The sequence below is a fragment of the Eulemur rufifrons genome, chromosome 9 (genome assembly GCF_041146395.1).
Source record: "Eulemur rufifrons isolate Redbay chromosome 9, OSU_ERuf_1, whole genome shotgun sequence".
NCBI lineage: Eukaryota > Metazoa > Chordata > Mammalia > Primates > Lemuridae > Eulemur > Eulemur rufifrons.
The window spans coordinates 49,747,691-49,773,932 of record NC_090991.1 but is presented as its reverse complement, the minus strand read 5'-3'; the positions used below and the strand labels follow the sequence as shown (position 1 = coordinate 49,773,932).

Here is a 26,242-nt window from a genome sequence, read left to right as displayed (position 1 = left end):
GCCTGCCGAGCTCCGGGGCCGGAGGGGGCCGGCTCCCCGGCAGGCGGAGACCGCCACTGCCCAGGGACTGGCGAGCAAGGACGCGCACCAGGGGGTCACCGGCTGGAGAACCACCGAAAAAGGCAGCACAGGCAGAAAGAGCCGCTGTGCACTTTTTGGCTCCCGAGCGGTTTTGCCTTCGCTTTCAAGATGGCGCCTGCCGAGCTCCGGGGCTGGAGGGGACCGGCTCCCCGGCAGGCAGAGACCGCCACTGCCCAGGGGCTGGCCAGCAAGAACGCGCACGGGGGTGACCGGCTGGAGAACTGCCGAAAAAGTCAGCACGGGCAGAAAGAGCCGCTGGGCACTTTTTGGCTCCCGAGCCGTTTCGCTCTCGCTTTCAAGATGGCGCCTGCCGTGCTCCGGGGCTGGAGGGGACCGGCTCCCCGGCAGGCAGAGACCGCCACTGCCCAGGGGCTGGCCAGCAAGGACACGCACCGGGGGTGACCAGCTGGAGAACCGCCGAAAAAGGCAGCACCGGCAGAAAGAGCCGCTGGGCACTTTTTGGCTCCCGAGCCGTTTCGCTCTCGCTTTCAAGATGGCGCCTGCCAAGCTCCGGGGCTGGAGGGGACCGGCTCCCCGGCAGGCAGAGACCGCCACTGCCCAGGGGCTGGCCAGCAAGGACACGCACCGGGGGTGACCGGCTGGAGAACTGCCGAAAAAGGCAGCACGGGGTACAACGCTATTTGCTGTCCGGGAGTCTTTTGTGTTTTTCTGCCCTGGGGCAGATCCGTCCCTCCTCGCCAAGCGCTGTCTCAGCTGAGATCCCCCAGGTTCTAAGGTAATTTCTCAAAAAAAAGCCTCCTGTCTCCAATGCGCCACGTATCCCTCAGTGATTCTGTGCTGGCCTGGGTCAGGGCTCTGTTCAATTGGGAGCGGAGGGCTAGCCGCTTTCCCGAGAGGCTGCACCCGCCCCGGCTGGGGGCCGGTGTATCCGACCCGCGCTCCGCTGGCTAGTGTCTGTCCCGCGTTCCCAATTTTCGTTCACCTCAGACCTCACTCGCTCTGTTTGTCCCACGCTGATTCTCCGTGGATTCACACCGCTGTTCCTGTGTGGGAGCGGTCTTCTAGCGTTGTGACAGGTCCGGATCGATGCCTTCCTTCCCGGGAGCGCAGATTCAGGCCGTCACCACCACTCCGCCATCTTTGATCTCCCCTGTGTTTTTATTTTTAAAGAATTTCATACATCCGGGAGACGGAGGGCTGAGAGCGTGGCTCTGGAGTCAGGCCTGGGTTTCCAATCCCAGCCCCGTCACGTCCAGCTGGTGGTACTTGGGCGAGTTACTGGACCTCTCTGAGCCACAGAGAGGAGGCTGTTGGCCTGAACCAGGAAAAGCACGTCATCCCCTCTGACCTGGCACGTAGTGAAGCTCTGGGCCGAGCACACTGCTGACCCCCAAGGCAAACTGTGGGTGCTCTTGGCTTCAGGTCTTTGCTCACGGTTGATGCTGCTTAGCTTGAGAGAACTCCCTCGGTCTTCTCTCAGGCCTTGGTTATTATCATTAGCTTCTCATTAGCTCTTTATTTCGGGAGTATTTTAGATTTTTAGAAAAGCTACAAAAGTAATACAGGGAGTTTCCCTATACCCTTCACCCAGCTTCCCTGACGTGGACGTCTTACATAGACAACCATGGTATGTTTGTCAGAACTAAGACGTTGACACTGGTGTGTTACTATTCCCTAAACTGCAGACTTTGGATGTCACTGGTTTCCCCACTAATGTCCTCCTTGTGTTCCAGGATCCGAATGAGGGTACATACTGCATTTAGATGGTTCTTATTTTAAAGTGGAGTTTGCAGTAGAGGAAGGCATGCCTTTTATTCAGATACCTAGACCGAAAGTAAAATATTTATATGTTTTGTTCTGAAATCTTCAGGTTTGGTTGTGCTGCTAGGAAGAGATTATATTAAGAGTTACAACATTGCTTGTTTTTCTACCTACTTCTGAGGCAGTCAGGGGCTATTGATGGGTTTAAATTTATAAGGTCTGATTTATCTTCCAGAGGCAGGTGTTTAACAGGATCATTAAAACTGTTTATTAGTTGCCCACAATTTTCTTGGAGTAGTTTGTATCACAGTATCGGGGAATGCCACGGGATCGATTATATTCGGTTATTGCTGAAGGTGATTCATCCCAGACTTTCATTTCAGGATTCTTTGCCTGATATTAGGGGAGGTGGTAACTTAAGCCTGGTCTTTAGTATGTAGCTCTTGGAATTTTTTCAAAGACCCTGGGTCGTTATAGGGGTAAGTGATGGTACTAGTTGGATCTGGGGGTGGTCCCATCGACTCTGGGTGGCATTAGCTTGCTCCCAGGCTTTGGGAAAGCCACTGTATCTCTCTGGGTCTCAGTTTTTCCTCCTGTTAAATGACATTTTTGGACTCAGTAGTCTCGTACAGTCCTTTTCAACTCTGAATGAGTCTGTGATTCTATCAGTAGACTGTTCAGTAGATTATCCATGATGCTTTGAAAATTCTATGTTGACTTCTTTTCACACCCATGAAAAACTCCATTATTTTAAGCAATTACTCAGCCAGTGTTTGTCAAAGGATTGAAGGCATTTGAGTATGAGCCTATATAGTACTTAATTTGGAAGGTAAAAATTACTGTAAAATTTACGTAATAGACCAAAAAATGAGTGTTGAATCACCTCCTGATCACGAGTTCTGGTTTCTCCACCCCTGTTGCTCCCCTCCATTAGCGGGGATGACAACTGCTCTGTCCAGGACTACTCTGTCCCAGGATGCAAAGATGCTCACGGCACAGCCCCAGTCCTGGGTGTGTACGAGTCCCCGGGGAAAGTATGGACGTAAATAATGAATCCAGGGTGGTGGAAAAGGGCCACCCTAGAAGTGGGGCACAGAGCAAGGTGGGAGAAGGGAGAGCGAGTGTTTAGGGAAGGCAGGCTCAGGGAGAGGAAGAATCCAAAACAGCACTGACTCACCACCTATTTCCTGCCAGAACTAGGTGACGTGGTACATGCATTGCTTCATAGGATTCTTATGACAACTCTGTGAACAGTGTCATTTTCAGGTGACAAAACTGAGCTGCGGAGAGCTCAGGTTATTTGTCTAGGGGCTCCCTAACCGGTAAGTGCCAGAGCCAAGGTTCACATTTCCCATGATAAACATGGACTTGGGCAAGGGGTTGAGGATGCTTAGGAGAAAGGGCGCATGAGGTGGGCCTTGGCGTTTGGCATTGTCACAGATGGAGGTGCTTGGGCCAACGCAAGGGTGCTGGAGAGTTCAGCACACAGTAGGGACTGCAATACAGACGGGATTCCTGGTGGTTGGTTAAGCCAACCTCAGCTTTTTTTTTTTTTTTTTTTTTTTTTCCTGAATTGAGATAAAATTCAGGTAACATAAAATAAACCATTTTAAAGTATACAGCTCGGTGGCGTTCAGAAGGTTGTGCATCCATTACCTTGTCTCCTTTCAGATACTTTCATCGCGCCCAAAGGAGACCCATGCCCATTAAGCACTATTGCTTTTCATTCCTTTCCACCCCTGCCATCGGCCCTGCCAGCCACCCTTCTGCAATCTGTCTCTAGGACTTACCTGGTCTAGATATTTCATGTATATGGAACCAGATGATATGCGACCTTTCGTGACTGGCTTCTTTCACTTAGTGTCATGGTTTTAAGGTTCATCCGTGTTGTAACACGCATCGGTACCTCATTCCCTTTCATGGTTTCTTCATGGAATGTTTCTCCATCCACCTGTTGGTGGACATGTGGGCTATTTCCATCTTTTGGCAATTGTGAACAAGATCAAGATCAACTTTTTAATCAACTGAAGTTGTTCATTCATTCACTTGCCCGTGTAGAGATGGAAGTTGAAATCATGGTAGTGGCTGAGACTCAGGGAAGCATGTGAAGAAGAGAGCTAAGGCAAGATTCAACCCTGGGTGTGGGAAGAAGTGAAGAAATGATACCTCGCTTCTCAAACATTGGCTTGCCTGAGAATCGCTCTGTTCGACATTCTGTTTCTGAGCCCTGCGGTAGGTCTACCAAACTAGCCAAAGGCTGAAGTTAGACATTCAATCCATTTTTCTGCTGTAGTTGTTGTTCCTTTCTTCCTTAGCTCTTTTGCAGGAGTTTTCTGTTGTTACTGAAATACTCAGTCCCTCGAGCTTCTTCTGTTATTTAACAAAAACAGAGGGGGCTGCTTAGGTCTCAGCAACATTTAGCTTGGAGGATGGTCCCTACATAGGCTTTCCCTGGACTCATGTGATTAATTGGGCCTTTCATTTTCATTTTGGGAATAAAGAGGCATAAAGGACTTTGGGGGTGCAGAGCTGCCCCTGCCACGTGTGTTGAAACCTGGTTATGCGTTCCATTCCTAGACAAGGGCAGGGAGAGGAAGGTACTGACCGTCAGCTCCTCCTGGTTCCAGCTCCTCATGGTGTCTTCAGGGAACAGCCCTGCAAGCCCAGGTGTTGGCCTTTACAAGCAGGGTTGCAGGTGCAGGAGGACCTTTGCTATCTCTGTCTGGGGTCACAAAGGGACTGGCTGGCAAGACTTGCTCTGGGAGCCCATTCCCTAAAGTCCAGGTCCCAGCGTTCTCTCTCCACCCAGACCCTGCTTCTTTGTGGTAGTTGAGGATTCATCAGATACTCTGCTTCCTCTTCTCTGTCAGCTGGTTAATGTGTCCCGACACCCAGGTTTAAAATGCCTGACACTTATGGGAGCTTTGCTGGTGTTGAGAGTTTCAGGCAAACCACCTGTGTTAGGGGATTGTTAACAAAGTAACACGTACCATAGGGGCCAACAGTCACACTCCTTGGTATTTTATTTACCCAAATGAAAAACTTCTGTCCACACAAAACCCTGCACACGGATGTTTGTAGCAACTTTGTTCATAATTTCCAAAACCTGGAAGTGGGCAAGTTGCCCTTCAGTAGGTGAACGGAGAAATAAACTGTGGTACATCCAGACAATGGCATATTCTTCAGCTTTCAAAAGAAAAATGTGCTATCCTGTCATGACAAGGTATGGAAAGAACTTAAGTGCATATTGCTGAGTGAAAGAAGCCAATCTGAAAGGGCTGCATACTGTGTGATTTCAACTGTTTGATATATATATTCTGGAAAAGGCAAGACTTTGGAGACAGTGAAAAGGGGTTTCCGGGGAGTTGGGGGAAGGGAGGGGTTTGTGGGTGGAGCACGTGATTTTCAGGGCAGTGAAACTATTCTGCACGATACTGTAACAGTGAATAGCTGTCGTTATGTATTTGCCAAGACCCACAGAATGTACAGTGCCAAAGTAGGTCCTGATGCAAGCTGTGGGCCTTGGGTTACAATGCTGTGTCGGTGTCAGTGTAGGTTCATCAGTTGTATTAAATGTGCCACTGGTGTGAGGTGTTGACGGTGGGGGAGGTTGCATGTATGTGGGAACTGGGGGTATATGGCAATTCTATGTGCTTTCTACTCGGTTTTGCTGTGAGCCTCAAAGTGCTTTAAAAAATGAAGTTTTGTAAAAAAGTAACACGTGCCTTTACATGCTGCATTAGTTTCTGTTTGCTGCTATGACAAACCACCACAAATGTAGTGGCTTGAAACGACATGAACTTGCTATCTTACAGTGCTGGGGGTCAGACGCCCACAGTGGTTTTCACTGAGATCAGATCAAGGTGGAGGCAGGGCTGTGATCTTTCTGAAGGTTTGCAGGAGAATCTGTTTCCTTGTCTTTCCAGCATCTAGGGCCACCTGCATTCCTTGGGTTGTGCATTTTCTCCATCTGCAAGCCAGCAGCATGGCAACCTCCCAGTCTGTCCTTCTGACTACGATGTCTGTTTTTGTCATCACACCTTCTGTCCAACTCTGACCCTTCCCATTTGCTCATAAGGACACTTGTGATTACTTTGGCCCCACTCAGCTGATCCAGGATCACCCCCATCTCAAGGTCCTTAATTTAATCACATCTGCAGAGTCCCTTTGGCTGTGGAAGGTGGACTATTCACAGGTCGTGAGCATTAGGACAGGGTCATCTTTCCTCCCACACGTGCTCTGTAAATAGCTCTCCTTTGGGCTCTACCATCATTTTAGACAGGCAATCCAATTCCGTTTCGAGATCGTTCTTGGTCATTTTCTAGTTTAGGAGGCTGGGAGGCTGTCAAGGAGAGGAAATGAAAGAAATCCAACAGGGTCCTGGATTTGAGGGGGAGGTTAAAGGACAGTGATTCTCAAGGAAGGGCCCACCTAAATCATCTGAGATGCTTTTGCCTTGCAAACACCCCAGATTCCAGCGTGCCCTCCCTTGAGAGACGCATCTCTTCTGCCCTGCCTTGAATAACTTGTCCGTGAGAACACAGTGTGTTTCTCATGTGTACAGAATGGATCCCTCAGTGAAGCAGAGGGATGGAAGGGAATTTTTCCAGAAGTGGTTGGACTTTGTGTTGGGAGGGAGATGACAGCAGAGGCTGGGGAAGAACCTCAAGTCATGCTGACAGTGATGTGTGTTTCCTCATCACAGGATGGAGGGTGGGGAGTGCTTAGATGATGAGATGAGTGGGTTTACCTGGATCCTGTGGTTTTAGAGTCGTTGAAAGTGGGACTTTGTGGGAGACCCTGAAACATGCGAGGAGAGAGGTTGCTGGACAGAAAGAGGAACAGGGACTTCTCCATCTCCGTGCCTCTGTGCAGGCCCTCCCCAGTGGGGAGTGCTCCATGCATGGCAGCTACGTAGGCTGTTGAATTCTAAAGCTACGAGACAAAGTCTGGGAAAGGGATGGATGAGGCTGGGGCAGGGAAGAGGAGCCCTCAGACTTGCTTTGATCTTTTTCGACAGCTGGGCTCATGGAGTTGAACTGGTCAACTTCAGCTCCCATCCTATTTAGTCAAGACATTTTTATTCTTACTGGAGTTTCTGAAGCGGGTGCGGTTTCACTGGGAGAATTTGGCCCAGAGCAAGTGACTGTATGTGGATGATGGAAGGCAATTCATGGATTTGGTCTTTATTGTTGCTGTTGTAATACCTGGTTCTGTCACTCTGAATGTTATTTTGGAGATGGGTGATGCAGATGATGTTTTTAAGGCAAGGCATAATTAAGTAATTTTTAGAAACCCATTTACCATTTCCCGCGTTGGTGATGACTGTCACGTAGTTACAATGGTGGTGGGTGTACTCTAGCCAAAAGATGTCACGGCATCCATAAGAGTAAACAAGCCATGGATGAGTGTTTCATTTGGCCTGTGCTGGAGAATCTTTTATCAAATTGGCCTTGCTGAGATTTGAGACCGGCCTCATTTTTTCTCTTCTCCTTCATGTTTCTCCCTTCATCGAGTTAGTTGTGGCCTTGCTTGGTCAGTTCCCTGGATCTGCCACTTACTGCCTATGTGACCTTGAGATTCAAATTCTTTATCTACAGATAACAATAGAAAAACAACCTCTGTCTCTTGGAGTTATTGTGATGATAAAATGAGATATCAAGTGTAAAGCTTAGTCCCTGGAAAATGGTAGATGATCGATAAATCTTAGATATAAGAAATAGGTACAAATGGAAGGGAGACAGGTTTCAGCTCAACATAAGGAAGGACTTTGTAATAATTAGAGCTTTGTTATAATGCAGTGGAGCTCATGAAATAGCAATTTGTCTTAGAAGTAATCAATTAGAACAGGATTTTTTCCATGTTAGTATTGACATTTAAGGCCAGATAATTCTTTGTTGTCAGGGCTGTGCTGTGCATTGTAGGATGTTTACTGACACCCTTGGCCTCTACTCACTAGATGCCAGTAGCAACCTCTCCCTACCCTGCTCCCGGTGTGACAATTAAAAATGTCTCCAGACGTTGCCAGATGTTCTGTGGGGGCAAAATCATCCCTGGTTGAGAACCACTGAATTATAGGCTAGATGACACCATTCTCCCAAAGTCGGCTCTATCCTACTCCAAACTGAGTTCTTACAACAGTACCAGGAATTCTGGGGGTGACTTTTTGGTTTGGGATAACACTTACCACTGGAGATTAAAGGCCTAACTCATATAAAATTGTAGGGTTCTGTTTGAGCCATAGAGAGCAACTGAGGTCCAGCTTGGAAGGCCTTCTGTGGTTGGTTTAATGGTTTCTTGCTCGTTGTGGTTTTTCTAGGTCATGTTAGCAGCTTCCTATTGGTCTCTCCTGGCCCCAGCAGTTGAGATGGCCACGTCCTCCGGGGGCTTTGGCGCCTTTGCCTTCTTCCCAGTGGCTGTTGGCTTCACCCTTGGAGCTGCTTTCGTCTACCTGGCTGACCTCCTGATGCCGCACCTGGTGAGTACCGCTCTGCTTTGGGCTGTTTTGTTGGGATATGTCTAGCTCTGTGCCATAAACTCATTTCTATTCAAACTTGATAGACCCGTTAATATCTCTAAGCAGTCAATGGTATCTAAACAGGTCACAAGGCATTAGAGGAATTGAATGGTGATTTCTTCCTTAAAGAAAATAACCTCTTGGGGATATGAGTCATCACCCCCTTATTTACATTTTGGTAAGTTCAGATTTCAAATGTCAGATTTCATTAAAAATACAGAGTGCAGGTAGCGCGCCGTGGTGGCACTGTATGTAAGAGAGGACCTAGACACTGGGAGAAGCGAGTGACCCATGACAGTGGTCTTGTCTCTTACTGAGCTTTCGACGTCATCAGGGAGATGACAGCCCACCCAGCTGTAGCATCAGGCTTTTGCTAGGCATGGTGTCAGCGCGGGCTGGAAGACAGGTGAGGCGGAGTCTGGGCAGCAGGGGTCCGGGTTCGAGTTCACGTCCGCTGTTCACTGGTTGTGTACCTGAGCTCGTTTTCCTTCTGATAATTTGAGGATAACTCCCCCGAGGGACTGTTAAGTAAAAATTTAAAAATCTAAAAAGGCACCAGAATTAGGGGTCAGCCAGAGGTTTCAGGGTTTTGCTGACACAGGGCTGGGGAGTTGGGTTTGGGAATGAGCAGGGACTTGCTGTATGGCAGTGATCCCAGGCCACGCGATGGGAACCACAAGCCGTTGGCTAACACCTGTTATCCGCATGCACTGTCTTCAGTAGAGGAAGGGGGTCCGTGCCAGTAACAGCGTGGGGCAGACACAGCAGCCTTGCCAGACACCGTGCCCCAGCAAGTCCTAGAGGTGGGCAGAAGCACCCCTGAGGTGGAGCTTGAATTCCCTGCTCGCCCAGAAAGGGAAGTGTGCAGGAAAAACTATTAATAGATGGGGAGAGGGGGTCAAAGTCCATTTCTTCTGTTAGGATGAAGTCAGGCTAGTTAGGATGAAGTCAGGCTCGCTGCAGTCAACACATACGTGCCCCGGGAGGTAGGCTGAAGTTCTCCCTGCCTTTCTGCCTTCTGTCTCGCCTTAAATTTCCCAACTGGAGAAAGGGAAGGAAGAATTCCTAGGAACTTGGCCTCTGGGCCCTGGGGCTAGTGAGAAACTGATTGCCTGTGCTGCAGGACTATCCTTGGACCAGATAACTGGATGTGATGTTGGGTGGACAGCTGTGATATCGTTGTAAAGGAAAGACTGTGTCATTTTTTGTCATCAAAAGATTGAATGGCAGTATCTGTTTCTGACCCCGAGCATCTGGCTTCCTTGCTGTTGAATACACCTGTGCAACAGCAGCTTCAGAGGCCCTCGGTGGGGGCTGCCATATTCTGTTCTCTGGTCCCCTGGTTATGTGTGAACTTGCTGTCAGAGTGTATTTTGTTCACCCTGATGGGAAGATTTGGTAGTCAGCGGCCTTAACTCCTGAGCATTAGGCAGAGGTCTGGCTGGGCGGCTCTGCCCAGGCCCTGCCGGGGCCCATTCTGCCCTTCCCACCTGTGCCCAGCTGGGCTTCTAAGACAGTCCCTTGTGGAGGGCTCTGTGCCGTCATGTGGGTCATTACTACTGGTGCTGGGGCAGGGTGGTGTCGGGTGTATTTGATCAGCTGTCTGAGTGCAGGGGCTTTCTCTGGGCAGTGTAAATAGTCACTGGCCAGTTTGTACTGTGCAGCTCATGTTCTAATAATGTGCTTTGAGGATGGAAAAGGTCCCAGAGGAAAGCTCTGGATATTCTCTACAGAAAATCAGCAATGGTTTGGGAGTGGGGAGTGGTGGGTGAATGTCTGGGGAGGGGGACGGAAGGTGTCCGAAAGGGGCAGAATCACCAGTAATGCCCAGAACCTCATTAGCTGGCAGAAAGATCAGCCTGACAGTAAACATCTGTTTCTAGGGCATTTTAAAAGAAATTAATTCTTGCTATTGATGTGAGAAGGGGAATTTGTCTTAGAAGGTCTTATAAATAGATGAGAATTATTTATAATCACTACAGTCATTGCATACAAATGTTGAAAGAATTGTGCTTGGAAACGGTCTGTGGACCTTCACTCCAAGGCCGGCTAAAGGTTTCCTTTGGTTTCACTATTCATTTGCTTCCCAAACCCAAAAAGGGTGGCAGCTCGGACCTATGGAAGATGCTCTGTGGAGTCTGAGTTAACGGGTTTTGATCCTGAGTCCTCACGGTTATCCAGCTCGGATTGAGCACCCACAGGGAGTATAGTCTTCTAGTGGGGGGTGGTTTGAATTTGTTTTCAGGATGCTTGCTGCTCTTGGAATTTACAAACCAGTGGCTTTTGAGGCTGTGCATAAATTGGGTTCCAGATCTTTTCAGTTCCCAGGTCATTCCACCTTACGACAAAGCCCCACTGTTCAGCAGGTGGCCCAGGAGTAGGATGAAGTAGGTGGAGCAAAAAGGCTTTGGCCGCAGTTCTGACCGAGGGGCTCTGACCCTTGGGAACAGGCCCCAGGATGTACGGCAGGAAACTCCAGCATCTCCTCTTTGTCCCCTGGGGACTTCTCTGCTGGGATGGGAGTTCGGTAGGGCAAAAGGAAGTGCGTCAGCCTCTGTTATTTCACCTGGAAGTCCAGGACGGGCAGAAACGTGGTTTGAGGGATTCCGCAGCAATGCCCGTGACCGTGCAGGCGCAGGTCCCAGTGCCCGGGAACATCAGAGCCACCGACCCTGGTTATTCCTTCAGGACACGAAGGACAGCAAAACTCCTGGGTTAGTGGGAAGGAAATGGTTAACAACTGACTATGTTCTTTAACTCCATTTCTGTTCGTTCAGCCTTTCAGATTTATTTGTCTCCCTGTTGGAGTCAAAGAAAAATATTGCTCATGGAAAGGGCTTTACTCAAAACAGCCTGTCAGGTTGAAACCACTGTGGCTTTGTTAACTTCAGATGCATCAAGTTCCTCTCCAAAGAAGGCTTGTGCAGTAACTGTTAATGGCAAAGGAACTGACAGGATTCAGAGGCTTTGCCAGGTGGTATCTTAATGAAAGGGGAGAGGATCGGGGGGTTAGGAAAGAAAGGTTCGATCTGCTAGGCCTGGGAAGAACCTGGGGAGGGGTGGGATAACGGGAAATGCTCTTAGGGCCAGCCCGAGCCAACACCCCCTTAGGATGGCCCTAGCGGGAAACAGGAAGGCCCTTGAACAGCTGTTTGGAGATACTGACATTGTTATGATCTTTGTGGTTGTGCTTCTATATGAAGTTAACAGGTGTGGTAGGTGGGACACCTTTACCTTCAGTTTAAAGCAGTGATTTCTCCGGGGCAGGGTAGGGTGGCCGAGGAGGGTCCTGTGTGTGCCCCACGGTCCCTTGTCTGTCTTATTGGTCAGAATAGTACCATGTTAATACAAACGTCTTGTTATGAAAAATTTTTCTAATAATTCTATGTGAAAATCCTTCCCTGTTTTCATCTTCTCCCCAGACCGACCAGTGATGCATTGTCATCAGTTTAGTGGGTATCATTCTAGTCTTTTCTCTTGTTATTTTAAGAAAACCAATTATGCCATGTGTTTTAAATATTGAAGTATAAACCCTTTCCCCCATTTGCTTGTGTTGAGTGGACTTTACATTATCTGTATGGCAATACCAGCCCTGACTCCATGTGGGTCTTCCTTCTCTTGTGGATGTGCGTGTGCACATTTTTACCCAGTTGGAATTGGTTTGCATTCTCTTTTGTGTTATTTTTAAATTTAAAATGATTTTATGATCATTTTAATACCCATATAGCATCTTACCGTCTTAGCGTAGTTTGCTCAAAGATCTCCCCATCTATGAGCAGTTAGCTTGCTCTGTGCTTTAACATATGCTTATATGTGCCTCTGGAAATGTAATTTTGTTTTGTTTTCTGAAAAACAAATGGCAACATATTGACTGTGTTGTCGCTACTTGCTTTTCTCGGCTTGTTTTGCATCTTGGCAGTCTTTTCCCGGGTAGATCTGTGTTCCCCGTCCGTCCTCCCTCTCCCCTTGGCATTTGACGTCCTGAGGAGGCTGCCCATGTAGGTAGCAGGTGCCCGTGACTCTGAGGCTCTTGTATCTGAGAGGACGTGGCCGGCAGTCCTGCCTGGACAGGCTCCTGGGGGGATGAGGGGCTTAGCAAGTAGGTACCACCTTCTTCTCAGCTCCTCTTTAATTTTTTTTTTTCTTAATAGAGACAGGGTCTTGTCCTGCTTAGCCCAGGCCAGAGTGCAGTGGCACGATCATAGCTCACCATAGCCTTGAACTCCTGGGCTCAATCAACCCTCCTGCCTCAGCCCCCCGAGTAGCTGGGACTACAGGCGTGCACCGCCATGCCTGGCTAATTTTTTCTATTTTTTGTAGAGACGGGGGTCTTGCTATGTTTCCCAGGCTGGTCTCAAACTCCTGTTCTCAAGCAGTCTTTCCACCTTGGTCTCCCAAAGTGCTGGGATTACAGATGTGAGCCACTGTGCCCGGCCCGCCTTAATTTATCTGAGTCCACAACCATGTTCAGTTTCTGTTAGTTCTCATTGTGACGGCAAAGAAGATGCCCCTGGTGAACACTTAAACGAACAGTATATGCACGTGCTTTTCATATGCACCCAGCTTTCGCTGGTGTCAGTATTTGGCCAGAGCTGCCATGAGAGAGCACATGTGACAACTGTCTGTAAGTGACAGGTGATTCCCCACCCCCTGCAGAGAGGGGTGTTCGTGTTTCTCTCCTTCACATTCTCTCCATCTTTTACTTTCTGATTCTAGGTCAGGAAAGAATATCTTGGGGAACAGAAGTGCAGAAATGGCAAGAGTATCTTACAGAAAACGCAAAGGAGAAACTGCAGCAGCCCCCACCTGAGAGCCCCTGGATAAGCCCGATATTGTCAGATGCGCCCGACTAGTTTTACAGTGACAGGGAAAATGGGTCCCCAGCCTCAGTTTTAGCACGTGCACGTCCTTGTGCTTGGCTGAGGCTCGAGATAGGCAATTCTGCTTCCCGGTGTGAGGCGCTCCTGGGGCCGTTCCGGTGTTGAAATGTCGGCTGGGCGGGAGCAGCAGCAGGTTCTTCCAACGTGGGGACGCGATTGCGCCGTCTGAAGAGGCCGGCGTGTAGGGGTGGACTGGGCAGCTCTGAGCTGAAGCAGGTTACGGTTTTGCAACCTTTTGCAATGTTTACTTCACTCTCTCTGTGTCTGTATCTCTTGTTAGGGCTGCAGTAACAAAATCCCACAGATTGGGCAGTTTAAGTAACCGAAATGTATTTCCTCACAGTTCTGGAGGCTGGAAGGCCAGGATTGAGGTGGTCTTTTCTTCGCGGGCCTCTCTTCTTGGCTTGCAAACAGCTGCCTTCTCTCTGTGTCCTCACACCGTCTTGCTTCTGGGCACGCGTCCCTGGTATCTCCATGTGTCCATATTTCCTCTTATGAGGACACCAGTCAGATTGGACCAGGGCACCCAAACGGTACCCTTTTAGTTTAATCACCTCTTCCAAGGCCGTATATCCAAGTAAGGTCACATTCTGAGGTGGCGAGGGGAGGGTTAGAGCTTCAACCTGTGGATTTTGGGGGACACAATTCAGTCCATGACAACAACATCTTAGTTTATTTTGATATTTGTTACACTGAGCTTGAGAGATGGCTGGGGTGGAGAGAGCTCATGCTGTGGCTGTCACTTAGGCACTGGGCGTTCGGAACAAGAGGCGATTCCCCTGACACCTGAGCAGTGGGCTGACTGGGGTGCCCTGACGGGGCAGGGCATGCAGAGGAATATACAATGCTAATTAATACTTCAGTCTCTAAGGCAGGAAACCCGTGAGCTTGCAGCAATGGAAGCGATGGCTGATGAGTCTTGGCTGGGGAGCATTGAGAAAGCTTATTGTTGGGAAGGATTCGTTGGCAAGAAGGTTCTGAATATTTTGTGAAACAGGATATTTTATTGCATGGGGGAGGGGAGGGGTTCTTGACACAGCGAAGCCACAGGCCCTTCACAGCGTGATGTTTGGAGAGACCTGGCGTTCGTGCCTTCCTGGGTACCAAGTACCTAGTCCCAGGTGCCAGTGGAAGCCGTGTGGCTTTGGAGGAATTCCACAGCCTCCCGTGACTTTTAGGAAGATGCTCAGCTGTTTTGGGTCCTGTTGGCATGCAGAGGGGTTGAAGAGGGGGTGGAGGCCATTCTCTGGTGTGGTGTGCTGGTTGATTCTTAGGAAAAACAGTGGGTTTGATGGTTCTGTGGATGCCTGCAAGTGCACATTTAGGCGGTGCGAATGCATGCCACGAACTCCTTCTCCTTTCCATATGCTGTTTGTGTTTTCTAGGGCAGCCGGTGAACACTGCTCTGTGCATGTGTGTGCCTGCTTGCATTAGCTGTGCACACAGTCCTTGCTCATTGAGACTGCAGGAAAAAATATCTGTAGCTTTGCAGTCAGTGGCCAGAGCATTTTGAGAGTGCCTGCTCTCTGGCTTTGACCAGAGCACAGAAACCCACCTGTGTGGGTGATGTTTATTTCCAGAGGGCCCTCAGTGGGTCTGGCATGAACGCACATGCTGGCTCTCGTGCACGTGTGCTCGCTCGCTCTCTCTCTCTCTCTCTGCAGCATAGGCTGCCTTGCTGAGGGGAACTCCTCAAACACTGAATGGTTCTTGTTGCTGTGGTAAGAGTGATAGGGATTCTTAAATGCAAACAGGCATGGTTGGAACCTTCTAGGGCTTAGATTTCCTTCTTCATGCTTAGAACACCTTTTTGTTATGTTAGCCATAAACTTGTGACTAGGCAGTGTCCACACGATGCAGATGGGAGTCTGGGGGCAGGTTTACAGAAGCTGCCTCTGTCAGAAGCTGGCTTTCAGCCTGGGATCAGTACATCCCCAAGGGCAGCTGGGATCTGGCCAGTGAATGGTTCTGGGCATAATACACGCAGCAATACTTCTGGGTCGAGGGATTGCGACACACTTCAGAATAGCCTGATGGCCAGTGTTCCTAGAGAATGGCTTAGGTTTTCAGTGCCAGCAACAGCATGAGCTGAAGCAGAAGTTCTCCCAGGTTCTTTCCATATTTCACTTGTTCTCTGTTAGAGATACTGCTCCCTGTAAAAGTCCAGGCAGATGCCACCTAAGTGGGTTCCTGCTGTGCTAGTCGGCTTGGGCTGCCATAACAAAAATACCAACGGTCTGGGTGGCTTTAGACAACAGAAAATATCAAAGTGTTAGCCAGTTTGGTTCCTGGTGAGGGTTCTCTTCCTGGCTTGTAGATGGCCACCTTCTCATTGTATCCTCACAAGGTGAAGACAGAGGGAGAGGGTGAGCTCTCTGGTGTCTCTTCTTATAAGGACACTAATCCTATCATGAGGGCCCCACCCTCAGGACCTCATCTAACCCTAATTACCTGTGAAAGGTTCCCATCACATTGAGGGATAGTGCTTCAACATAGGACTTTGGAGGGGGGCAACACAAATATTCATACACCTGCTATAAATAATTTGAGGACGTTCTCTTCCACCATCTTCAGGACATAAAGGGCTCTGGATATGGTGAAAAATTTCCCAAGCACAACTCTGAATGGACACCTCTCTAGATAGCAGGAAAAGAAGTGTGATTCCTCACTTTGGTTCTCAATAAAATTAAACTGATGATACTCTTTGTCCTGAAGTCTGCATTGTTCTGATATTAATATAGCCAACTTCCTTTTATTTATTAGTGCTGGCCATGGTACATTTTTTTCATTTCCATACTCTTAACATATCTGAGTCTTAATATTTAATAAACAACACAGAATTGGGTTTTACTGATGATCTCAGTCTATGAATTGGAATGTTTAGTCAGTTTACATTTAGTGTAATTATTTATGTGATTGGGTTCATGTCTAGCATCTTACGATTTATTTTCTATTTATCCCATTTGGGTTTTTGTTGTTCTATACCTCCTTGTGTGCAGCCTTTTGGGATAACCAAATAGTTTTTAGTATTCCATTTTATTTTCTCTACTGGATTTAAAAATATATCTGTGTTATGCTTTGAGTGGTTGCTATAGGGATTACAATATCCTTAACTTATAATCTACTTTGAATTAACATTGTACCACTTCATGTGTAATATAAGAGCCATATATTAATAGGCGTATACTTCCATTTACCCCTCGTTCATTGTACCATTTTGGTCATATATTTGATTTCATCGTATATCATAAAATCTTTAAAACATTGCTATTATTTTTGCTTTAAACAGTCAATTGTCTTTAAAAGAAATTTTAAAATGAGGAAAAGCCCTTATGTTATTTACAATTTTTAGTGCTTTTCAGTGGCAGTCCTCAGTAGGCCCAAATTTTCATCTGATGTCATTTTTTTTCCCACCTGGAGAACTTCTTTTAAGATTTATTATAGCTTAGGTCTGCTGGTGACACATTCTCTTTTATTTATCTGAATATATTTAGTCTTCATTATTTAAAGGATATTTTCACTGGATATGGAATAACAGTTTTTGCTTTAAGGCATTTAAAGATGATATTCCAAGGACTTCTGGCTTATGTTGTTTCTGATGAGAAGTTAGCATTGTTCTGCTGTATGTAATGTTGACTTTTTCCCTGGTTGCTCTTAAGACTTTAATTTTCAACTTTTTTTTTTTTTTTTTTTTTGTTACTATGATGTGCCTTTGTGTGGTTTTCTTTATGTTTATCTTCCTTGACTTTTTTTTTTTCTCCCACTTATGGGTCACATTTGCCTGTTTCTTTTTCGTGTCTACTAATTTTTTATTGTATTCTGGACATGGTGTTTTCTGTGTTGTTGAGAGTATGAATTTTGTTGTCTTAAAGAGTTTGAGCGTTATTATGGCAGGTAGGTAGTATGCTAGTGGTGCACCTTGAGGCTCTCCAGGTTTGGTCCTTGGCTTTGTTGGGATGGGTAGCCTTTACCCTAAGGCTCCAGTAACCCTGTTCTTGTGAATAATCATGCTTCTTGGATCTGTAGATTGATATTTTTAAATAAAATTTAGAAAAAATATTAGCCCAAATATAGGAAAATTTTTTTCTACCTCATTCTCCCTCTTCTCTCTTTTTGGAACTCTAATTATGTGTGCATGTTAGACTGGTTAATAATGTTCCTTAGGTCATTGAGACTTTGCTTATATTTTTTTATCTTTTTCTCTCTATGCTTTTATTTGAATATATTTATTGATTGGTCTTCAGGTTCACTGATAGGTTTGTTTGTAGTATCTAGTCTGTTGTTAAGCCCATCTAAGGATTTTTCTTTTTAGATAATAAGTTTTTCAGTTCTAAAATTTCCATTTGGCTTCTTTTTATTTTTAAAAATAGTTTCATTTTTCTGCTGAGATCTTGCTATCTGCCCACTCATTGTGTTCATATTTTCCTTTAAATGTTTGAACATATTTATGATAGCTGTTGTAAATTCCTTGTCTGCTAGTTCCATGACCTCTGTGAACTCTGTTTATTCCTGTAGGCTTTCTATTTTTTAAATCCTGATCATGGATCTTGTTTTGGGGCTTCCTTCCATGTTTAGTTATTTTTGATTGTATGTTGGACATTGTCAGTGTTGTGTTATTGAGAGAGTGTTATCTTCAAGAGTTCTGGATTTTACTCTGATAGTTAATTTATCGGTGGCTCCACTTGATCCTGTAAAGGCTTGGTTTTAGGCTTTGTAGGATGGGCATAGAGTAGTTTTTACTCTAGGACTAGAATAGCTCTACCCTTAAGGACGATTTATAGGGTCTTAACTGAATGACCAGGGTATACAGTGAGATCTCTCCACCGAATAGTTGCAGCTCCAACATTTTCCAGTACCGTATGACACTTCTGGAATCTCCATTCAGGTCACAATCTCCTGAAAAATGATTCTCTTCTAGGCCTCATTGCATTTCACTTTGCAAATGCATAGTTTAGTATTTAGCCAGCAAGTCAGGGGTACACTTTTGCCGATTTCTGAGATTTCTTCTTTGTGTAGCTTCCTTCTCTCTCTGTGGTAACCTGCCCTGCAAGTTCCAGTCTTTTTCTGTATATTGCTCCATTTCTTTATGTTACAGTTTGGAAAGTGTCCCCACGAAGTATATTTGGGTGAATGTGGAGCACCCTGGTATGTTTCCCTTCTTGCAAGGAACATAGTCCTACACAGTCTATTGTCCAATCCCTGAAAATAGTTGTTTTACGTATTTTACCCAGTTTTGTAGTAGTTCACTTATTATTCCATCAGGACTAAAACAGGAAGGCACATGGAATTGATTAGAAACATTTGCTGCAGATTCTTCGCAGGTGATCTTGGCCTCATCTTTTTTCCCTCTTTTCTCTCTCTCCTGCAATCCCTTTTGTCTTGTAAATGATAACTGTTTAACTGGTAAGGTCATTTTCAGAAGAAACTACCTGTGTTTTTGAGTGAAAGTTTTTGTTTTTCCCCTTGCAATATTGATATCTGCTTTTGGAATTGTTGCTGTTTTCTGGCCACAGACATTTCTTTTAATTAGCGGGCACTCAAGTGGGGAGCTAGCGTCTCTTGATCCTTACAGTTAATGGAGTGTTGCCTCAGATGTTAGGAATCAGGATAATTGGATGACAGCCCTACACACAGAGAGCCGGGATGGTGGATGGTTCAGAGAACCAGCTGAAGGCAGACGCTCCTGGGAAGGGGACTGGATGTAGCTTCGGTTCATTGGTCCTGAAGCATTGCCACAGCTGCCTTGACTCTTCCCAACTTCAGGGAGATTGCTTACTTTAGGGAGATTTTAGAAAATCACATCTTTGCAACAATTCAATTAAGCGCTTCTTGAGAGATGTATTCTGAAGCTTTTGTGTGCATTGGAATGATTTTTCTTTTTAAAATGTAGCTTTCTGAAGCTCCACTACCCTAAGAGTCTCATTTGGGAGAACTGGAGTGGAACCCAGGAACCTATTTTTATCAAGTGTCTAGGAAGTTCCGATGTAGGTAATCCATAGACCTCACTTTGGGAAACGCTATACAGTGGCTTTTCACAACAGCTTTTATATTAACAGCTAGAGCCATTGTTGTACCTAGTGCTGCATTTTTCCTTCAGGAAAGCATATAGGTAGAATAGTGATTATTAACCCATGATGCAGATAGTAAAACTGAGACTCGGAGAAGGCATGTCCCTCCCAGGGTCTTGTGATAGAGCTTGGACAGAGCCCAGTTGTCCAAGGTGGCTGTAGTCTTTTCTTTGGACTCTGACCTTAGTTGATGAGGTCATGTTCTAAGATAGGAAAGTGCTGCCTTTTCTCACTCTTCTTATTTCTCTGTAACCTTCCTGATGTGGAAGTGTTACTCCATGTGGCATTTTGTTCAGGGCAGGTTATGGGAGAGAATAGGATGTCATGCATTTACTGTATACTGAAACATTTTATAAACTACGTATGCCCAGGTGAGATGTTATTCCTTGAGCTTGGGATCAGAGAGAAGTTAAGGAGTTTCACATAGATTGTGACATCATCCAGTGGTGTTTTTGTAGGTTAATCGGGCACCAGATAATAGAATAATTTGGAAGAGTGAGAAACAAAAGGCCCAGGGGACTAATTAGGAGATAAATGCAGTGTTCCACCCCGAGGCAGTGAGGGCCTGAGATTATGAGACTAGAAAAGAAGGCACATTTGAGAGACATTTAGGAGGAGGCGGCACGCCGGGGACCAGATGATTGGATATATGGAGGAGATAAAACAATGGTACAGGCAATTCCAAGGTTTCAAACTTCATCAGCTTTGAGGCTAGGCCAGAACGGGATGAAAATGTAGCATTTGGAAGTGGGGGGGAAATGGATTTGGAGGGGAATACTGTGAATTTGAGAAACAGGAATTCAGCAAGTGCTGCTTGATAGATGGCGCATGCGTTGTTTGTGTCCACGACAAGGTATCTGCGTTGAGACGCCTCTCGGAGGTTGGGAATGTGAGCCAGTGGCTTTGAGACAGGTGGGGGCTGGAGTTGTGTCCACAGACTGGGGAGAGCCCTGAGAGGAAGGGGGGTTGACACACGGATATGTGAGACAGGAAACGGGTGCAGCTGGCCAAGGGCTGGTGCCCAGTCCAGAGGGTCAGGCGAAGCAGGGAATGAAGAGAACAAGGGCCTCTCAAGCTGGCTGGAGCCTCCGGGCCTGGCCCTGAGGCTGCTTGTATCTGCCCACCCATGTGGCTGCCAGGGCGTCTGGTTTTTGACAGTTTCTCAGCTGATTTATGGCAGGACAGATCTGGTGGGTTCCCTGTGCTGGGAAAGAGAGAGAGAGGACTGAATGTTCCCAGAAGCACATTTCTCCTCAGACGGGCCAGGTCAAGGTTAACTTGACATCTCACGATAGGCCGGAGGGACGCTGGGCGAGGTGGCTCATGCCTGTAATCCCAGCACTTTGGGAGGCCGAGGCGGGAGGATCTCTTGAGGCCATGAGTTTAAGACCAGCCTGGGCAACATAGCAAGACCCCATCTCTACAGAAAAGAAGAAAAATTAGCTGGATGTGGTGGCGCCTGTAGTCCTACCTAGTGGGGAGGCTGAGGTGGGAGGATCGCTGGAGCCCAGGAGTTGGAGGCTGCAGTGAGCTGTGATCACACCACTGCACTCTCACCTGGGCTGAACAGTGCAAGACCCTGTCTCTTAAAAAAAAAAAAAAAAAAAACAACAACAACAACAAAAAACAAACAAAAAAAAACCCTGAAGGGGGTTCAGGAGGGGGGCAGCCTGAGAATCTGTCTGCAGGCTGAGGCCCCTGGAGGCATGAGGGTGATTTAGATGCGTTCTGTGGAGGGGTGGGCTCTGTAGAGAAGGGATCGAGGCTGGTGTGGCCAAAACAAGCAAACTGAAACGTGTGCAGGCCTGGGGTGCATGCACGTGTGGCTGACTTATGACTTCCGAGGAACAGCAAGGACGCTGCTAAGAGGATATGCCTTGCGGTGTGGGTGTGGCCATCCTAGGTCCGATCCCTGGCGCTCTCTGCATCTCAGGTTCGTGAGTTATGAGTCACGATGACAATACCTGCTCTCCCCATTTCCCGTGCCCTGCTGTCGCCTTTCATTATCTTCTAACCAGCTGCCGGCCCTGTTGATGTGACCCTTTACAAGGGTTGGCAAACGACAGCCTGAGGGCCAAATCGGCTGCACCGGTTCATTTACGAATCGTCCAGCTGTTTTCCACAGCTGCTTTTGCACCGCAGCAGCAGAATCGAGTAGTTGTGATATTTGTGATAGAGACTGAGGAGTGGAAAATACCGTCTGGCTCTTTACAGAAGCAGTTTGCCGACCTCTGATTTTAAACAGTTCTCAAGTTCATCCTTTCTCGTCGTGCCCTGTCTCCTCTCTCCGTTTGGGGAACCATTATCTCCCTGCTATAGATCACTTTCCACCAGCCCAGAGCGCCCACAGCTCGTGAGTCTGGTCGGGCTTCTGGTTTAAACCCTTCAAGGGCCCCTGTAGCCTCTATTTGCAGTTCTGTTTCCATGGCGTGCTTTGCCAAGGCCTTCTGATCTGGCCCTCACTGCCCTCCACAGCCTGTCCCTCTCCGCTCCTCGGTCCTGCTCGTCTCTCACCACAGCTTGGGGTATCCTTCCTCCCTCCCCCAGTTCCTTCTGCGAGGAGCACTGTCCCTGCTCCTCCCTACCCTTCAGGATGGGGCACGTGCCTGCCTTCCCCCAAGGCTTCCCAGACCTGCCCCATGTCTTGGTTCTACCGCATTCTTTCCCCACCCTGGCCCTTCCCTTCCCTGGGCTGTCATCACCTGTGTGCCTGTGGACTGGATCACTTGTGACCTGAAGGTGATGGGGACAGGGGCACGGACAGGCCCAGCCTGATCTCTGCAGTGTCCTGCACACCAGTACAGTGCCTGGCACACAGTAGGTCTTCAGGAGATATTGACATGTGAATAAATGAATGAATGGGGATGTTGAGAAGCTGAAAGGAGATGACCATTATGAAAATTCTTCCTTATACCATATAAACAGAAAGTGCTTTCCACAGGTGAGTTGTTTTCTGGAAGCAGATCCATGCCCTTTGCACATGACCACATTTTTGGCACTTACAGACACGAGACGCAGGTAATTAAACATGCAGGAGGAAAAGAAAGAAAAGCTTAATTTGAAATTTGAATGTGTTATATGATTTTTCATGCTTTATTTGCTTTCATAATTATGTTTGCCCAAGAAGCTAGAGACTCGTACTGCCATTTACAATAAGATTTTTGAGTGATGTTTGAGTAGAAGCACGAGGTGGAGAGCAGGGCAGTTGCCTGTTGCTTTAGAAAAATATTAGCAGCTCAACCTCCCTCTGGAAGTTCTGATTCATTCTGTCCAGGGTGAGGCCTGGGCACAAAAAAAAAAAAAAAAAAAAAAAAGTCTCCATAAGGACTCTGACATTCAGCCACGGTTAGGGACCTCTCATTGGAGGCTCCTTACAACTTGCTTTTGTCCAGGTGCTGGGGTTTAGATGATGTCCCATGATTCCAGTCTCTTCCTCTTCCCTTTTAAAGGCAAAGTATTCCTATTTCACAATAAAAGATTCAGAAGACAGGGAAAGAAGAATTTGCCTGCAGGTGATGAAGGGACAGTCTCAAGATGAAAAGAGGAGAAGGGTCTGGTTCTATTGACTGCAAACTTTTGGACCACACCAGAATCACCTAACACCACACAGGTGCTTGGGCCCCACCCACGACTCGGTGACTTAAAAGCTCTGCAGGTGAGGCCCAGGCATCTGCATTTTAAACTAGGTCTCTAGGGGATTTAGATGCTCACTGAAGTGAGAGAATACAGTCAGTCCAGAAGGGTGGATAGCGGTGCAGCAGGAGTGCGGAAAGCTGTAGCATCTGGGAGAAAACTACTAAAAACTTGGAGTCAGGAGGGCTCCTTGAAAAAATAATTTTTGTGTATTGCGGTGAAATTCACATAACATAAAATTAACAATTTTAAACTGAATGCTTCGTTGATGTTTAGTACGTGCATAATTTTCTGCAACCAACACTGCGATCCAATTGCCACACATCTAGTCGGGCTTGCCCCAGACCGTTGTCAAACCTGTCCTCTGTAGCATCAGCAAACTGAACCCCAACTTCTGTTTTAATGATTCCAGGCCCATGTAGCTGGGGCAATATTTAAATTTTCAGATATTTTGGGTAAAGTTCATCTTCCATCACAAGTTTGGAAAAATTGAAATATGCCCTAACATTTCAAATTTCAACAACCTGTACATGTTTGCTTAGGTGTCTGGGCTTGAGAGGCCCCAGCAACGTACTCCACGCTTGGTTTGTGTGGTCACCTGAATAACGGCCCTTCAAGGTATCCAGGTCCTAATCCCTGGAACCTGTGAGTGTTACCTTCTATGGAAGTAGAATCTTTACAGATATGATTAAGGATCTTGACATGGGGAAGATAATCCTGGATAATCTGCAGGGTGAGCTCTAAATGCAATCTCAAGGGTTTTATAAGAGCAGGTAGAGGAGGATGTGAGCAGAAGAGGAGGAGGCAGTGTGACCAGAGTGATAAAGCCCCGAGCCCAAGGGCAATAAGATTCTTCCCCAGAGCCTCCGGAGGGTGCATGGCCCTGCCAGCACCTTGATTTCAGCCCAGTGATATTGGTTTTGGATTTCTGGCCTCCAGAACTATGAGAGAATGAATTTCTGTTGTTTGAAGCCATCATGTTTTGGATAACTTGTTACAGCAGCTGCAGGAAACTCATACAGCTTGCATCATTAGTGCTGCCTTTGGTGTCCCCTCCTGCTACCCAGGGGAGCTGGCATTGCTCCGTGCTCTGTGGCATCGTAGGACATTTGGTAGTGGGCATCCTTTCTCTGACTCTGACCTACTCACTGTGCGTGGCTAATGTCTTCTGATCAGTGACATTTGCACACACTCGGTAAGAGTTTGATCTCTGACTTCCAAATGGTTTAAGAGGTCACAGAGCAGAGTTGCCATTAACACAGGCTCTGGCATCCCACTGACTGAGGTCAGAGGCACACTCTGCCATTGGCTGCCTGTGGGCCCTTGAACTAGTTACTCGGCCTCTGCCCCTCTAAGCCCTGCTGTACCTACTTCATATGGATTCTTGATAGGGATTGAGTGAGCTGCCAGGTTTTACTGATTCTAGGAAGCATTTTTTTTTTTTTTTTCACATTTTCCCATCTTTAAAATTGGGCGGCATCTGACAGACAAAAGCAGGTCGTTGTTTAATTGGCAGCATATTTTTCTTTCTTAGTGATACCTCAAGTAATGGTATGTCTTACGATAGCAGGCATCTTGGAATTGATGAATGTGGTAATCGGTGTGGACCTGCTTAACTCAGTGCCTGAACATTCTAAGAGCGCAATAACTGTTAATGATGATGCCATTATTTCAGTTGTGACAAAGAAGCAGGGGTGATTTCACCATGCTCTTTTATGCCTGATAGTGCTCTAGGACGTGTCTGGTCCTGTCTTCTTTTTGCCTCCCCACTTTGCCCAAACCACCTGGGTGTACACATGACTTTGTTTGCTTAGACGGGTGTAGCTTGAACTCATTCCCTTGGACTTTGAGTCTGAGACCTTAAATCCTGACTTGGCTGTAAATTTTTCCTCCTCCTTATTTCTCAGTTTCTATTCTCTCTGGTACAAGGCGATACTCACACTAGCTTTTATTAAGGCTGGCATCTGTCGGTTAGGGTCTAGTCCGAGGCAGTGACCACACCAGTTACTGGAGCAGAGAGAATTTAACACAAAGCATTGCTCACTAGGAATAAAGTTTTTATCTAGGGTAAAAAGGAGAACTCTAAGGTATCACAGAGGTAGCAACTGCTGAAAGCGCCTGTACCACTCCTAGAGTTGAGGAAATAGAGGAAGAAGTTGGAAGTATTAGAGGAGGGGCCCTTCAGAGCTGAAACTCAAACGTCCAAGAGGAGGTGCCGGCAGACTAGTTGGTGATGGTGTCTTGGGCCCTGGCACCATGAAGATAGTTCTGCAAATATTGGAAAAAGTCCAAATTGAATTCAGCCAATGCTATAGGAAGGCGTCGCTGCCGCCACAGTGGAGAAGCATTTCTGGGGCAGGGCTCACAGCAGTAGCAGCAGATAGGAAGACTCATGTCCCTTTTCTTGCCCTGTGGTTTTCCTCTAACATCCCTGATTTGACAGAGCCTAACAAAGAACAACTAGCAAAGCAGAAATGTAGTTTGCGAAGCCTCAGCCCTAGTATGAAAGAGATACAGGGAAGGTATGTTCGGGCTGAGAGTTAGCGTAGGACTTTAAACAACTTCATTTGGCCTGTGATCTGCGTGACGTCGTGTATGAGAATGAACGTGTTCCTCAGCCAGGGTTCTGGGTCACAGGCAGCAGATCCTGTCTGTTGGCTGATTAAACAGAAACGGAGCTTATGAAAGGACACCAGGTAGCTCGCACAATGCTGGTGAGGGAGGAGGGAGCTGGGGAGATCCACGCTCAAGGCTCAGCTTCCAAGAATAACACCCCAAACCAAGTCACTGAACTGTTCTGTTGAGCAGCGCCGGCTGCCTGCAGCCTGTGCCCACATCCTTGTCAGACACATGACTTGGGTGCAATTGCTGCCACGTTGGTGTCAGCCAATACCAGAAGGACAGAGAGAGGGAGGAGAGGGAGGACAGAGAGTTCTCCAGCTGATTTCAGCACCTTTGGAGTCAGTCTGACTTGGGTGTCTGTAGGCAGAGCTCGGTCATGTGGCTGTGCCCTGCCTGCAACCAGGCCAGGAAAGAGTGTCTAGCATTTTCAGATCCAGATGTAGGATCCTCTACCAAGTCTCATAAAGTGGGCAATCCCCTAGGCACAGAAAGAAAGGGTTTGGATATAGGATAACATAAAAAGAAAACCGTCTGCTGCACCAGGCGGCGTTCGCCACAACAGGAAATGGGCCCACGGCCTTGGTCTCAGAGGAGTCTGTGACCCCACCATGCTACAAACTGCAAAGGATTATTCCTTGGTGCACACTCAAAACACGTCTGTAAAATTATCTCCAAATATAAGGGCTGGATAAGCCCTTGGTAATGAGAACCCTTTGATG

General features: G+C 47.1%; 1 protein-coding gene across 1 annotated transcript in view; it reads left to right on the top strand.

Annotated features, from left to right (window-relative positions):
* SLC39A11 (solute carrier family 39 member 11) overlaps positions 1-26,242 on the top strand; it is a 308,764-nt gene that overhangs the window by 40,527 nt on the left and 241,995 nt on the right. Inside the window, exon 4 of the mRNA XM_069481668.1 lies at positions 8,123-8,281. Within this exon, the coding sequence (XP_069337769.1) occupies positions 8,123-8,281 (159 nt within the window). The remainder of the gene's footprint in view (positions 1-8,122; positions 8,282-26,242) is intronic.